At 46.4% G+C, this 16,292-nt stretch overlaps 1 protein-coding gene and 1 long non-coding RNA gene across 22 annotated transcripts in view; one reads left to right on the forward strand and one right to left on the reverse strand.

Annotated features, from left to right (window-relative positions):
- Positions 1-1,368: 1,368 nt before the first annotated feature.
- LOC140530069 (uncharacterized) lies at positions 1,369-7,253 on the reverse strand. Of its 2 annotated transcripts, XR_011975786.1 has the most exons (4): positions 7,172-7,253; positions 4,686-4,855; positions 4,383-4,579; positions 1,369-1,614 (listed from the first exon to the last, which is right to left on the reverse strand). It is a non-coding gene; the product is annotated as an uncharacterized lncRNA (long non-coding RNA). The 2 variants fall into 2 exon arrangements; XR_011975785.1 differs by lacking the exon at positions 7,172-7,253 and having other exon boundaries at positions 4,686-5,967.
- A 263-nt stretch (positions 7,254-7,516) lies between these two features.
- MAST2 (microtubule associated serine/threonine kinase 2) overlaps positions 7,517-16,292 on the forward strand; it is a 159,158-nt gene continuing 150,382 nt past the window's right edge. For 18 of the 20 annotated variants that reach the window (XR_011975787.1, XM_072649270.1, XM_072649269.1 and 15 more), the window contains exon 1: positions 7,822-8,062. Coding sequence is in view for 19 of the 20 variants with exons in the window: in XM_072649270.1 (XP_072505371.1) it covers positions 7,916-8,062 (147 nt within the window). In the remaining variant the exon portion in view is untranslated. Of the gene's footprint in view, positions 8,063-16,292 lie in introns of all 20 variants that reach the window. The other 2 variants (XM_072649282.1, XM_072649281.1) reach the window with 2 other exon arrangements.

Consider the following 16,292-nt stretch of genomic DNA (forward strand, 5'->3'; position numbering starts at 1 on the left):
GTAGCAAAGAACTGGAAATTGAGAGGTTCATTCTGTTAGGAAATGGCTGAATAAGATGTGGCATATAATTGTGACATAACACTACTGTGCTGTAAGAGACAATGAGCAGGTTGATTTAAAAAAAAAATGTAGAAAGACTTGTATGAAACAATGCAGAGTGAAATGTGTAGAACCAAGACAACATCGTATACAGTAACAGTCATATTGTTCAAAGAGTAACTGCGAATGGCTCAATGACAACTCAAAACTCAAAATGTAACAAAAAAAGAAACATTTAAACAAATAGCATAGTTTATCCTTGTTTTAGTCCCTTTTCATTTCTCACTCATTTTACCTTCTGTTTCTCTTGACCCCTGTGTAGTACTTCAAAGTTTCTATGCTGCTCCCCCGCCTTTTTTTTTAAATCAGGAATGCTTGAAGTTCTTCTGAAGGATCATTTTCCCCTTGTAGGATTATATAATTTTGCTAGGTAAGTTAATAGTGGTTGTAACCCTGTAATTTTGGAATATAGAATTTTGAACTCTCTCTCTTTTTTTGTATGTGGTGGCAGCTCTATTATCTGTGATACTGACTGTGGTTCCTTAGCTCTTGAATTCTCTTTCTGGCTGCTTGCAGTAATTTTTCTTTGAGCTGGTAACTGGATTATAATGTTCCTGGGGGTTTTCATTTTGGGTTTTTTTTGTTTTTTTAGTAGTTGTAAGAGATTTGGATAGTATTTCTTTTCTGATTTCTTCAAATATGATGTCTAGGCTCTTTTTCTTCATGGTTTCAGGTAATCCAATGTTTTTTAAATTATTTCTCCTTGGTCTGTTTTCTAGAGTCTGAGATACCTCAAATTTTCTTCTCCCCCCCCCCAAGTCTTTTGACTTTATTTCAGTATTTCTTGTCTCATGGAGTCATTATCTTCTATTTGGCCCATTCTATTTTCAAGAAATTTGTTTCTTGGGCAAGATTTTGAACCTCTTTTGTCAAACTGTTTATTCCCTTTCTAATTCTTTCTTCCCTAGCTGCCATTTCTTTTCCATTTTCCTCCCTTTCACACTCTCATTTCATTTATAAAAACTTTATCCACTGGAAACAAAAACTTCTTGCTTTTTTTCTCCCAAGAGTTCTAGTTGAACTTGTGCCCAAGTTGTGTTTTTTCTTTTTTTGTTACTAATTCATTTATTTGTTTTCCATTTTCAACAATCACTTCCATAAATTAAAAATTTTTCTCCTCCTTTCTCCCTTCCTACGATGGCATGCAATCTTATATGGGTTCTATACATACATTCTTATTAAACACATTTTGACATCCGTCATGTTGCATAGAAAAATTAAAATGAATTGGAGAAATCATGACACAAACCAAACCAAAACAAAACAAAATAGAAAATTTTCCGCTTTATTCCGCATTCTGACTCCATAGTTCTTTCTCTGGATGTGGATGGCATTTTGCCTCGAGTCTTCTGGAAATGTTTTAGGTCTTTGCATTGCTGTGAAGGGCTAAATCTATTATAAACAGTGCTTGAACACTGTGGTTATCACTGTGTATAATGCTCTCCTGTTTCTGCTCATTTCACTCAGCATCAGTTCATATAAGTTTTTCCCCAAGTTCCGTTTTTCTTCAAGCCTCTGCTTGTGGATGTTTTGGAAGGAAGAAGGAAACATTTAGTAAATGCCTATTATGCGGAAAGGACTTCACAAATATTATCTCATTTGATCTTCCTAACAACCCTGGGAAGTAGGTACTATTATTATCCTCATTTTACAGTTGGGGAAAGTGAGGCAGACACAGGTTAACTGACTTGCCCAGGCTTAGATGGTTAGTATTTATCTGAGGTCAGATTTGAACTTGTCTTTCTGACTCTATATACTGTGCCACCTTAGCTTCCTGTTTTGGAGTCTTTCTCTTCTTCTAGGTTTGTGTTTTGAACAACCTTTTCACCATAATAATTTTTTTATGGTATGTTATGAGGGACAGAGTTTCTGGATAATTAATCATCGATTTATTAATTAGGTTAATAATAAATTGATGATCAGTGATTTTTCTTGGTAACCAGATGCCAAGGGAGACTCTGAAACCCCTTAAATCATATGTATTTCTTCGGATAGGGAACTGTCTGGACAAGGGAAACTCAACCCTGATTCATGGACATTTAATGAGGAGGTAGGCTAAAAGTCTTTTCAGCATCTCCAGCTGAGAAAGTGTCTTGAGCATTAAGGCTCAGCAGCCTCCAGCAATTTGGGCAGAGGAAGCCACTTCCATCCTAACCTCTCTGGCTAGTTTTGTCCTCCATGAGTTGGGTCACGCTAAACTCTAATGGAGGGTATCAAGGACAAGAGTTCCTTCCCTAAGCAAGGGTCTCCCCAAAACTGGACTCTCTTTATACTCTAAACAGAAATTATATTTCCCAGCTGGATGTGGTGTGGCTCAAATGAATTAAATGAGGCTAGGAGTAATCTCATCACCTAGCCATGCTCTTCAGAGACTAACTGATCTTTTCAGGAGTTGGGTCTTAACAGAAATAGGAGGAAATGAATGGATCACAAATTAATAATTAGTTATTAGTAACATATTAATTTCTCTCCCTTGGAATTAATTTTTTTGTTTTCCTATTTCTTGACTTTGGATTTCATGTTAGTATCAAGCTCTGTGCTCTTATGGAAGGAATGCCTAGGCTTATCTTCTGACTACTTTCTTGGAATTTTTGAGTGTTGTGTGTTATTCCAGGATTTCAGGGACAGCCAAAGCTAGGGCCCTGTAAGCTTTCAGTGTTCCCAAAGTGATCTGCTCCAGGACAAAGTCTGAATATGGACCCTTGTTCTGAGCTTTGCCAAGTTCCTGACCTGGGTTTGATTCTGAACATCACTCTTGTGGGCTTGTCCCACTTGAAGTTCCAGTAGACTGCTACTGGACTCAGCTACTATCAATTGGAAAGCTCAGCTGGATCAATGACAGAACAAAAGGAGTCCTTTTGGTCTAAAATTCCTGCCTTGTTAATTCGTCTGAAGGCTTTAGCGTGGCCTAGAAACTGGAACTGACACCCTACTCCACTTCTAGGGTCTATGTCCCATAACTACTGCTTGCTTCTTGCTTGATGCACAGTGTGGAAAAGGTTTTGTTATATTGTTTGAAAAACTTATTAACTAGAAAGTATTTGAAATCAGCAACTAATGTGTTGCCTTGACCTCAGTAACTCTCCAGGAATGTCAAGGAAGAGCTATAAGGGACTTTGTGTTTTTCCAGGTCCTGTTTTGGGTCTTCACACCTAGATCTTGTTTGGGGTCCATCCAGGCTTGTGTTTTGGTTTTGTCTAAATTTTATTGAACATTTACATTTACTCATATCCATTTCAACCTACCTTGCTTTTAAGCTGCTCTCTCAGTAAAATTGCTTAATTGCCTATGTGGGGTTTGTATGTGGGTACCCTAATCTAAACCCTATATAATGTAAGCCTTCTAGTGCCTGGGGAGAGGGAACCACACCTCCTTTCTGACTTGCTCTCCTCTACCAAGTAACATAATAAATTTCTTTTTAATGCTCATTTATATTTTGGATTTGCTTTTTCAAATAACAACAGCTTGGGGCTCTTGACCCCTCCTCACCCTGGAATGCCAAACCTGGTTGAAAGTAACCTCTTAAATCCTCCTTGGATCTGTGACCTGGAACTAGGTAGTACATGATAGTTGTCAGTTGGCACCTGTTCTTGTGCCCAATATAGGATTAGGGTCCTCTGTACTAGATCTGCCATCTCTTGCAGTATTGTATGGCCTCTCCCTGAGACAGAATGCTTTGTGTGGTATGCTATTATCGGCCAGACCCAACAACCCTGGGAAATAGATACTATTATCAGCCCCATTTTACAGGTGGGGAAAGTGAGGCAGACACAGGTCAACTGACATGCCCAGGGTTAGATGGTAAACATCTGTGTCCACAAACCTCTCTTTATTTCTCCTTTTGTTGACCTGGTGATTCACGGTGATTTTTTTTTTTAATTTCTGGATCAAGATTTGGTCTGGTGCATTTTCTAGAACTATTGCTTCCAGGATCAAATATAAAAATCTTCTGTTTTGACTTTTAAAGCCCTCTATAACCTGGCCCCATTCTACATTTCTAGTCTTCTTGCTTCTTTCTCTTCCCTTTCCCTCACATGTAGTGTGAGTGTAGGAGTACAGGGTGACTAGTACCTTTGGTGTGAGGGCTTGCTGAGTCCTTTTCAGGGCTGCTCATCCACCTTCGGTTCTACCTGCCACCCATCTCTCACCTATGACTCCAAGAAGCTGTGGCATGCACATCAGCCACATCCTGGTGAAACCATCTTGGCAGATGGGTTAAATTAAACCAGGTTGAGGGTAACTGATGTGCCTCAAATCTGTCAGTGGGTTAGAGGGGTATCTACCTCAAGCATGTGAAGACTTCCCTGGTGGAATAGGTGGATGTGAAAATATTTGTTCCAGTGCCCATGGACGCAGTGGAAGCAGGTGCTTGTAGAGACTTAAGAGCTTGGTTAGACAATGAAGAAGCAAGGGTCATCCACTTCATCCCAAGTCATCCCCAATTATCTTGATTTTGCCTTGCCACTGGACTCTGATGACTCTGGAAGAGAGCAGCCAACAACTTTGGTGCAACTTTGTGTCACTTAAATTCAGTTCACACATGTGCTAAAAGACATCACCCATACCATTTCATCATTTTTACCTACCTCAAAATTCTGTGGCAATGGGCAAGTGATGAAGCAGTAGGTGCAGATACTCTGGGAGTTGTAGTCATAACCCTGCATGCAGGTGGCTCAGGCCATAGGCTCATCTTCCCACAATGGACTGAGGCAACTGTGGAATCATCAGCCCCCCTGGGCCGATGTACTTCTCACCTCTTGGCATGAGGAAAGGGTTAGAAAAGGTCCCTTAAAAATTGTTGGCTTCACCTCACTTATGGGGATCCTACTCTGCGGCCAAAAACGTCTTCATTCTGAATGTTCGTACAATTTATGTCAAACCTGTGGTAGACCTTCTGAGCTCCTCTTGATCTGATCAGCCACAGTTGGACGTTATACATTGACCCTGACATAATAATGTCACATTGGTCCTCTTTGACTAGGAAGGACAATGACCAACCCAACAACCCCATGTATTCTGCAACCCAATGTCACTGGCCTTCTTGCTATTTATTCCTTCCTCTAGATCCTCTATCTCCTGACTCTGGGTATTAATGTCTCCAATGCCTGGAACTTGCTCCCTCCTTATTTCTGCCTCCTAATTTCCCTGGCCTACTTCAGGTCTCAGTTAAAATCTCACTTCTGAAAGAATCCTTTCTTGTGTCCTTCATTCCCCATCTCCTAGAGTCTTCCCTCTTTTGATTATTTCTGCTTTATCTTGTCTTTATCTTGTTTGTGCAGAGTTGTCTTCTACCTTTTGTATCTCCTGTGTCTAGCATAGTGCTTGGTACAGAGCAGGCGCTTAATCAGTGCTTGTTGTTGTTGTGTTTATCCTTTGTTTTTGAAGAAGACCAGGACCTCAGAGAAATGATGGCATGACTTGCATTTGCCTTTGTTTTGAATGAGGGAGGGCTGTGTAAGGTCACCAGCCTCACTTTCTCCTCCTCCAATGCTTGTTGACTGATTGGATGAGTGATGGGGTGTGTGTTCGTGCCTGCTATTTCTTCCTGCTACTCCACCATCTTGGTTCTGTCTTGTGCACATCAGATTTGAGTCTGACACTAAGCCAAGAGGTGGTGGTTGATACACAGGGTGAGAGAGAACAGTCAAGATCCAAAAGGATCTTGGCAGGCCAAAGCATGGGGCTGAGTCTTATAATATGCAACCCCATAGGGATAAATGTCATGTATTACAGCACAAAAATATGAACTTCACAAGTTAATATGGGGTGTGTGTGTGAATAGATAGCAATTCTGAAAGAGATTTGGGGATTTTAGTGGACTTCAAGCTCAATGTGAGTCAGGAGCGGGGATGGAACATCCACAATAGCTAATAGGATCCTGGGCTGCATTCAGAAGTGCAAAAGTTCCAGGAATAGGGAGGGCATGGTCCTACATTTGTGGGATGCCACATTTTTTAAGAACATTGACAAGTCTGACAATTCAGAGGAGGGCAACAGGATGGTACAGTCCACATCCCCCAAGGATCACTTGAAGATTTGGCACACTTAGGTGGGAGAAGAGAAGACTTGGGTGCCCTCACCCAATACATGACCTCATAGTTGTCTTCAAGCATGGGAAGTGATGGTGTGTGCAACAGGGACTAGATGTTCCGTTTGGCTCCAGAGAGCAGAACCCAGAGCACTGTGGGATAGTCAGTTTAGGCTCAAGGTCAGGAAAAATTTCCTAAACATTACATAGAGCTTTTGGGGAAGTGGCAGACTCCCCTCCGTGGAGGGCTTTGAGCAGACAGCCACTCACTGAGGTGAGTGGGTGGGAGGGCCTTTGTACACGGCCCCCTCCAGTTCTGACCTTCTGTGATTCTGAGGTCTTCCCACGACCCCCAGAGCGCCTCATTCTGTCATATTCCCCCTGCCACGGGTAGTTACTTTGTTTCAAGGTCTTTGCTACCCACAGGGTAGCAATGTGGCATCTGTGTGACTCACTTCCCTTCCGTAACTTAGTGCGGGAGGGCACCTGGGAGATAGAGCATGACATCCTGCCACAAGCTCTAAAGAGCCAGCCTGGCAGTGCCAAGCTGGGCCTCAGGACAGGCTGGTGACCCCACCACCTCCGCCCTTCCTCCCTCCTTCCTTGGATTTTCCCTTTCATGCCTTCTTTGCTCACATCTCCCCCTTAGTCTGGGGGCTCAGGCTTTCCTTCAGAGGGCCCCCCAGGGGGATCATCTCTGTTCTGTCCCTTCCAGGCCATGGGCAGGCCCCTTCCCCTCTCTGGATCTCACATCGGGGGTGGCTTTAAGCATCTTTCCAGCTCAGAGCGGCCAGTCCTGGAACACCCAGACACACACTTCAGGGGGTCGCGCTGACCCTCCCCTCCTAAGCCTTCCGTGCTTCCGTGTTCACGAACGGCCCCATCCCACCCAGTCAGAGGGAAAAATCAGGGAGGGCTTTCGGGGGTCAGCCACGGCCTACCCAAGGGGCCCTGTTCGGCTCGAGCCCAAGTGAACCAGGGCCAGGTAAGGTGGGGGGTGGGGGCGCCAGGTGCACGCTCCCCAGGTAGATACTCGGTACTCACGAGCCCAGCGCGTGGCCAAGGGAGGAAGCCAGTAGAGTGAAAGGCGTGCTAGCCGGCAATGCGCATGCGCAGGACGGGCGGGGCCTTACGGGAGTGGGTGGAATCTTAGCTTGAGTAAGCGTGTCCCGGGGGCGAGGCCCCGAGTGCCGGGGGCGGAGCTGGGCCCGTGCGCGTGCGCCAGCCACGGCGGAGCTGGGGCATAATAAGGCGGGGCCTGAGGGGCAGGGCGGGGTCTGCGCTGGCGCGCGTGCTCGGGGCGGGGCGACTCGGGGCGGGGCCTTTGGGGCTGGGTGGGGGTTTGCACCCTGCGCCTGCGTATGAGAGGTCCTTGGGCGGGTACGGGGAGGGGCCTGCGGATCTGGGGGCGGAGCTCCCGGGCCCGGCGCCGGTTGGGAGGGAGGCAGGCAGCCGAGAAAGCGCCGCGGTTGGAGAGCCTGCGGGAGGCGGTGCTCGCGCCCGCGTCCGTGCCCGCGCCCCGTCCCGGGGGCTGCAGGTCCGCGGGACCGGGAGGAGAAGAAGAAGAAGGAGGAGGAGGACGAGGAGGAGGAGGAGGAGGGAGAGGAGCCAGGCGCCCCGAGCGCCTCCGCCCGCCCGCCCGTGGGCCGGCCCGCACCCCGGCGCGGCCATGGTGGGGGGGCCCGTGGGCCCGGGGCTGTTTCTGCCTCCGCCGCTGCGGGCCGGGCTCGGGGCCGGGCTCGGGGCCGGGGTCGGGGGGCCGCTTGCCCAGCAGCCGACTCTGCTGCCATGAAGCGCCTTCGTGCCCGGGACAAGCCCGCGGCCCCCGGGCCGGCCCGCGCCGAGGGGGGGACCCCCAGGGCGCCCGGGGGCAAGGCCCCCCCTGAACCGCGAGCCGCCGGCTCGGACCCCGTAGCCCCCGCGCCTCAGGAGCAGGTAGGACTGAGGCCCGGCCGGGTCAGGCCAGGAGGCGGGGTGGGGGTTGGGGGAGCAGAGTCAGGGACTGGGGGAGGCAGGGGGAGAGGGCCTGCGGTGCCGGGGAGAAGGGGGGGAGGGGCTGGGGCAGTCAGGGACAGGGGGCAGGGGCTGGAGGGTGCAGGGGAGAGGGCATGAGGTTGGGGGGCAAGGGATTGGGGAGACAGGGAGAATGGAGCAGGGAAGGGTGACGGATGGGTGACTCTAGAGGGGAAGGGGGGCTGGGGCCTAGGGGATGAGGAAATAAATGCAGCTTGGTGCCCTCCTGGCGGCGGGAATGACATTGATAAGCTGGGCTGCGCTGGGGGTGGGTGCTGGAGCCCAGATGATGGGGGAGCAAGTTTGGTGTTGGGCGTGAATGAGCCCAGGTGAGTTTGGAGAGAGCTGTGGAGCTTTGGAGAGACCTGCTTCACACTGAGTTGGGTGGGACACAGGGGCTCTGAATAAATTTTCCTTTCTTCGAGGCAGACCCCAAACCAACTGCCAGGCCTCCCCACATTGCCCCTTTGGGTTCTCCTCTCAGGTCAGTAGTTGCTATGGAAGAGCTTCCAAGCTCCACAGCCCTCTGCAGCAGCATTGACCCCAAATGGTGCAGTGCCCATTATAAAGGCCATTCTCAAGGAGACCTGCACAGGCCCCTTTCTTACCTTCAGAAAGCTTATAGTCTATGAGCATGACACATACCATACAATACACATATTACCCTCACTTATAAATGAACCATAAAGTGTTGAGGTCTGGTATCCATGGGACTCTGGGGCATTAAGGCTGACAGGGGAGTTTGAATTCTGTGAGGTGGTAGAAAGAGGAAAGAAGGATATCTTAGAGGTGGAAGGGACTGCAGCCACCCCTGCCAGAATCATCCAACTGGTTTTCCTGGACAACAGACTGAATATTTCTGCTGCCTCGCTAGGCTACTTCCCATGGTTGGCCAGCTCAGCCACATTGTTAAGAGATGGTCCCTTCTGAGCTGAGCTTTCCTTCTCTGAGGACTGCCCATTGCTCCTAGTTAGTCAGTATTTATTAAGGGCCTGCTATGTGCTAGGTACCCTGCTAAGAGATAGGGAGATAAAAATAAGGCCTTCCCCCTGCTCCTTTTCCCCCAGGGCAATTCTCCAGGTATGTGAGATCTCTGGATGCCCTTCTTTGATGCCATTATCATTCAGTACCCTCCTCAGTTATGGCACCTCAGCAAGGTAGAGATTAGCAGGAGCCCCTTGGCTTTCTCCTTCTGAATGTTAGGGTTCTATTCATCTTTGAGAAGTGGCCAAGCCCTTTCCCCTGTTAGTGGTTTAGGATCTGTGGAGCTGGAAGGAACCTTTAGAGACCATCAAGTCCCAGCTTCATTTTACCGATTAAGAAACTGAACCCCAGAGAGGTCACATCAGTATCTGGGATTTGAGCCCAGGGTCTCTGACTCCACTGATAGCATTTTCTTCCCTGGTTTTCTCCCAGTTGTGACAAGGAAAAGACTTTGCAAATCTCCCTTTTTTGGTCCTGTGGCTTCATCTAAAAGTAAGGAGCTCCTGGGGAGGGCTTATCTTTAACTTTCCCTCTCAGTAGACCTTCAGAGCTCCTGGAGCCCATCTATGGTAATGGCTGGCCTTAGCTAAAGTGCTACTTCAGTGTCAATGATGATTACTTATGGGAATGGGCAGAATCTTGACACATCTTGTAATCATGACTATCCTTGGCTCAGAGGTGATATGTCCTTTCCTACAACCCAGCCCTGGACTGTTATCACCATATAGAATGGAAGCTGCTTGAAGGGCAGCTCTTGGGTCTCTGTAGTGCTTTGAAGTCCTGTGATACTTGACTCTGGGTTCAGTATCTTTCTTGGTAACTCACTATTGTGCTTCTGTCAGAGCAGGAAGAGACCTCAAAGGTCATTTAGTCCAACCTTCTGGAGCCCAGGGAGGGAGAGGAAGGGTCTTGGCCAGAGTCATGAAGATGACCAAGGTGCCCATTCCAAAGCCAGTGGCTGCTCCCTGGTCCTGCATCTCTTTTGCTGACAAAGTAGTTTGGATGTTAGAGTGGGGGTGGACTGGGACTAAGGGTTCTTGGGAAAAGATGGAAGGAGGGGAGGTTAAGGTCTGGCCTGAGTCACACTTCTTGTGGAGGTTAAGGTCAGGCTTTCAGCAGCTCCCATGGATGGTGGAGGCCGTGTTGATGGCATTCAATACTGGTCCTGGCTGTTTCTCTGACCAGATCTTCTCAGGGTTTCTCAGCTCCAGGCTTTTCCCCTGATTGTCCCCCGGATCTGCAATGCTGTCTCTTACCTCTGCTTCCTGACTTCCACGATTGTGTTCAAGTCTCAGCTAACATCCTATCTTCTAAGGAAGCCTCTTAATACTAGTTCCTCTCCTTTCTTAATTAATTAAGAAGCCTGTATATGGCTTTTTTGTACATAATTGTTTAAATGTTGTCTCCCCTGTTAGATTGCGAGCTCCTGAAGGGCAGGAACTGTCTTTTGTCCCTTTTTGTATTTCCAGGGCTTCTCATAGTGCCTGGTACACAGTAGGTGCTTCATAAATGTTTATTGACTGACAGGGTGGTTCTCTTGGGCTCCTGCTGAGCCCAGTGCTGCTCTGGGTATTGTGGGGGATCCTTCGCCGTGGAGTCTCCACACACGAAACCTGCCCAGTGACTGATCTCAAGGGGAGGAAACCACTAGGGCCCAGTCACCCTTCATCATTCTCTCTCCCTTTCTCTCACGAAGTCAGTTGCTGAGTTTGCTGATTCTGTGGCCACAGCATCCCTGTGCCATAGGGTCTCTTGGATATGTCCTTTTCTATCACCCAAGGAAGCCACAAACCCAGTTCAGGCCTTTGTCATCACTGGCCTAGACTATCGGAATAGCTTTTTGGACCTGCAGCATGTCTCTTTCTTATCCAATTAGCTGCCAAAGCCCAGGTCTGACCGTGCCATTATTCAGCTCTGAAACCTTCAGTGACTCCTTTTTACTTCTAGGATATTATAACAAAACTCCTCTCTCTTTCACTTCCTTTTCACACTTATTTCCTGTTCCTTCCCTTTCTGTATCCCCCATGCCACTCAGACTGGCCTGCTCGCTGTTCCCTGACCCTGGTGTTTGATCTTCCATCTGCCACGGGCTGTTCCTTAAAGGGACAGGTAAATATCACCTATGATTGAGCTTGCTCTCATATATGTGGAAGTGGTGGATGCACCGTCACTGTTGGAAGTGTTTTTAGATTTTTAAGGTCCTGGTAGAATCACAGAGTTGGAAGGGACCCTTTAATCCAGGAATTCTTAACCTTTTTAGGATGTGTGATGTACTCTACCACCTCCCCCCAAGCCTTTGGACCCCTTCACGGACTGAAGTTTTTAAGTACATTAAGTAAAACATATAAGATTATAAGGAAAGTCAATTATATTGAAATACAGTTATTGAATTAGACAGACAACATTCATGGACCCTCTGAGGTCTCTCCATGGACCCAGGTTCAGAATTCTTGATTGGGTTTCTCAGAATCAGTCTTGCTGACCCAGGGGAGTCAGGCCACCCTGGCCCCCTGCTGTGCAAACAATCCCTGTAGATGTCTCAGGGTGAGGGGATGAGTGGCTGTGAATGGGGCTGGTTGCGGCAGAATGAGCTGCAGCCCAAGTACTTGGCACACATGGGCCTCTTCGTCTACACACAGAAGCCCTGATTTATAGTCTTTTGCATCCTCCAAGCCCTGGGAGGGTCCGAGGGTGCCATCCATCCCTGAAAGCAGTGCCCACTGTAACATCCCTGACAGATGATCTGGCTTCTGCTTTGAAGACCTCCAAGGAGAGCAAATCCTGACTGTAAGAATGTTTCTCTTTGTATCAAGCCCAGATTAGCCTCTCTGCAGCTGCCCTTTGGGACTCTTGGAGCCACTCAGAGCATGTCTTAGCCCTCCTCCCAAAGGGAGCCCTGCAGACACTTGCACATGGGTCATTCCAGCTCACCCAGGGAAATGGTGGAACATCTAGGCCCAGTGCTCCAGGTCAGGATGATGTGGGGTATTGGGAGCTCTAGGCAGCTGTGGCGTTAAGAAGTGAGTCTCCTTTATTTAGTTACTTAAAGAAAAGGGACCAAGGCAGTTAACTAATTTAGGAACCATTTTTAATTCCATGAATGATGGTTTTATTGACCTCATTCTTGAATACTCTTTCTCTTTGAATGGTTCAGTAAAATGAAACAATTAGGTTGAATTGATTCAGTTCAACAAGGTTCTATTGGGTGCCTCCTGTGTGCCTAGCACTGTGCTAGTGTTTGAAGATACAAAGAAAGAAGCTGTCTCTGTTCTCTAGCAGCTTGTACTCTATTGAAGGAAACCCCATGTATGCTACTAGATCCCTGTGCCTCCTCCTCGAAGCTCTGTCTTTCTGAATTCAGTTTCAGCATTTGGAGCTTCCCTGTCGCCCTGTAGTGTCCTACTGAGCTTGTCACTAGAACCCCCAGTTCATTCTCCTACTAACTTGTCTTTAACCACCTATCTCTCCCCAGTTCTGCGCTTGGGGACCTGATTTCTTTGCAAGACTTTACAAGATCCTTTCTAGATTCAGTCCAAACACTCTAGGGCACCATTGTGTTTTTGGATCCAGCTTGTCATCAAGTGTTCTCTCAGCCTTCTGTCTTCTGCAGATTGGATGAGCCTGCTATCTATTCCTTTTGCCTAGTCATTGATAAAAATGTTAAGCAGCCCTAGTCTAAGCCCAGATCCCTGGGGCACTCTAGAGATCTCTTTCAGGGTAGGTATCCAGCCTTTAATGACTTTTTTGGACCTGACTGTTTTACCTGCTTAGAATCTATCTAATGGAATTTTTGTCAGGTCACATCTTGACATTTGTCCTTGAGAACAGTATAAAGACTTTCATGAGATGCTTTGCTAAAATCAAGGTGTATTGTATGTATTAGTATTTCTTTCATTAACTCTGTTAGAAAAAGAAATGCAGTTTGTTGAACATTACCTTTTCTGGAGGAAGACAGGCTGGCTCTTTGGGATGCCGACTTCCTTTTCTAGATATTCCCTAATGTGCCTTTCACTATTGTATTCTACAACTTGGCCTGGCATCGAAGCTGAGAGATCACTGCTCCCCGAAGTGGGGACTGCGATTGTGCCTCGAGGTTGGCTCAATCCCTGCATTTTTGGAGTGGCCTTGTGGATGGGAAACAGGCCTGTTATTGTGCCAGTAGCACTTGGATGACCTGGTGCTCCATTGCTAGGAGAGTGACCCCCACCAGTGCAGCTGAGGTTGGGGATTGTTTGGAACGGCGCAGCTCATGGAGCTTGTCTGGAGGACAGGATGTTGTCTTTTGGAGTCTCATTCATCATCTTCATGGAGTTGACTGCTGTCTGCAGTTTTCATTGTTTTTCTTCCCCCTTTTGAAAACAAAGAATCTTTAATTTGGAGTTACCTACAGAAGAAACAGTGTGTTTACCACAGTTTTTTCATTTGGCAGAGGAATTTTTGACCTTACTGGGTTTTGACTTCCTGTCTCCATGACATACAGGGTGTTGGAAAGAAAAAATGATTCTTATGTGTTCTAACATTTGTAGATGTCTCTAGCTTGGAGAGGCAGCATGGGGTGATGGAGAGAGAGCTGGTTTTGGAGTCAGGAAGACCTGGCTTATAGCCCCATTCTGACACTGGGCTGCCTGCGTGACCCTAGGCAAGGGCCCATGACCTCTCAGTGCTTCAGGAAGCTGTCCCAGAGTCTGTGGACAGAAGAGCTGCTATTCCCGCCCAAAAAGGAAGGAAGGAAGGCAGGAAAGTGAGGAGTATTTATTAAGCACCTCCTGCGTGCCAGCTGCTCTGCTAAGTGCTTTACAAATATCTCATTTTGGCTCCATAGGTGCTATTATGATCACCCCTATTTTACATGAGAAGAAACTGAGGCAGAGATGAAGTGACTTGCCCACCATCTCATGGTTAGGATGTATCAGGCAAGATTTGAACCCAGGTTTTCCCTACTTCAGGTCCAATATTCTTCTGTTCATTATGCCACCTAGCTCCTACTCACTTGTAAAGTCACAGGTCCATGTCAGTACGGTGTGTGCAAAGGAACTGGGCTGGTGGACATTCTGGTGGCCTTTTGAAGCTATTACTTGTTTCGATGGAATCCGCAGGATATGGATGGAAACCATGTCCTTTGCCAGATTGTGGAAAGAACTGAGAATGTTTAGTTTGGAGAAGAGAAGGCTCAGGAACAGGAGAGCTGGGGCTGTGTCTGAAGGGCCAGCCTGAGGAGCGGGGAGAGATTTGTTTTGTGTGGGAGATACTGCATCGTTGTGTGCAAACTACAGCGCAGATTGGAATTCTTAATTAGGAAGGAATGTCTAGTCATTTCAACAAACATTCATTTTATTTTATTTTTTTCAAAAAATTAAAAACTGCTCCTTCTACCCTCATTCCCCCAAGCAAATATTACAAAAAAAAAAAAAGAGAAACTAAGCCCTCAGCACATAACTGCACAGTCCTGCCAAACATTCCCATATTGGCTACATCTGAAAATATCTTTCTCTCTAACTTTAAAGTTCCAGGGTTTCATCTTTATTCTTTTTGTGTTATAATTTATCATTGTATTGATCAGAGCTGTAAAGCCTTTGAAAGTTGTTTATCCCTAATGTTGCTTGTTCTCATCAGGGACATCTCCACATCAGGGAGGTGGTGACTTGGCAAGTGAATTGGATTTAAATGAGACAGGGCGGTGTAAAGTCACCAGCCTCACTTTCTCTTCCACAGCCATCTGAGTCTGGTGGCAAGATACAGATCGGGACGACTGGAGATGGCCCTGGGTGCAGTGGGGAGACCTTGGCCTTTTCAAGCTAAAGTTTTTAGCTGGTCTCAGTTTGACTGAGGCCACATCTATTCAGTGATTAGGCTGGGTAAGAAAAGAGGCAGAGATGGCCTCTATTACCTAGTGAAAAAAATAATCCATCTGGGAGCTGAAGACCCTCAGGGTTTCTGGCCAAAACAGAAACAGTTGTTATTTGCATTCACTCTGAGCCAGTCAGGACCCAAACAATCCAAGTGAGGCTTGGGCTGGGACCTATTGTTGGCCAACCAATGAAAACCAGAGTGACTTGGGGTTTAAGGCAAGGTCCTTTAGGAAAAAGATATTTTGCAAGGTTTCAGTGATCAAAATTTACATTCCTTTGGGCAGAGTGCCCGCAGGTAAGGGTATGATACTCTATTTGGACTGAAGGAAGGAAGAAAAGAAAAGAGGGAGAGAGGGGGAAAGGAAGAGGGAGTTGTATTATCTAACTGGCCACTTCCACTTGGGTCCCCTGTAGGGCAGCTCCTACACACTCAGAGGGGTGATTGTTTGTCCTAGGTTCTCCAAGAGGACCAGGTGATGTTATGACATGCAAATGAATCCCTATAATGTGCATACAGGTCTCCCCAGTTTCCTCTGACACTGTTCATTTTATCATTTATTATTGTTCAGTAATATTCCATTACATCTATATACCATAATTTGCTTAGCCATTTCTCAGAAGGAAGACACTCCGGTAGTTTCTAATTTTTTGGCTGCTGTGAGAAATTCCTTTAAGTATTTTGCACATATGGATCCAAAACATTATTTTAAAAATAATTATTAATTACGTTAATGAACAATCATTTCTCTCTCACTTCCCACAATTAAAAAAAAGAAAAACCGAACATTTGTAAAAAAAATATGCTAATGCCATGATATTCTATTAAATTAATAGTTTAATTAATTAAATTAATGGTTAAATTAATGTTTTGTTCAGCCGTTCCTTGATTAACAGGTACCCACTTTGTTTCCAGATTTTTGCTTCCCCAGAAGTGCTGCTATGAATAGTTTGGTGTAAATGGATTCATTTTTCTATATTTGACTTTCTTGGGGTATGAGATCACTTGCAGCAAAGACATGTTAACAACATAGTCACTTCTTTTCCCCAATTCCAGATGGTTTTCGAAAACATTTGGGCCCATTCACACTCCCACCAACATTGCATTCTCATGTCTGTCATTCTATAGCTCCGGCAACATTACTTACCTCAGTGTTTTTGACCTTTCTCTTTTACTGCCTTTGCAGCTTTGAGTGGCCAACCCCAGGATTGTTTTAATTTGCATTTTTTATGAGTAGTGATTTGATTATATATATGTGTGTTTGATTCATAGTGAATCTGCCCTCTCTTCATGTGGCTGTTGATAGTAGGCAGTTCTCTTC

Source organism: Notamacropus eugenii, chromosome 2, assembly GCF_028372415.1.
Source record: "Notamacropus eugenii isolate mMacEug1 chromosome 2, mMacEug1.pri_v2, whole genome shotgun sequence".
Classification (NCBI taxonomy): Eukaryota; Metazoa; Chordata; class Mammalia; order Diprotodontia; family Macropodidae; genus Notamacropus; species Notamacropus eugenii.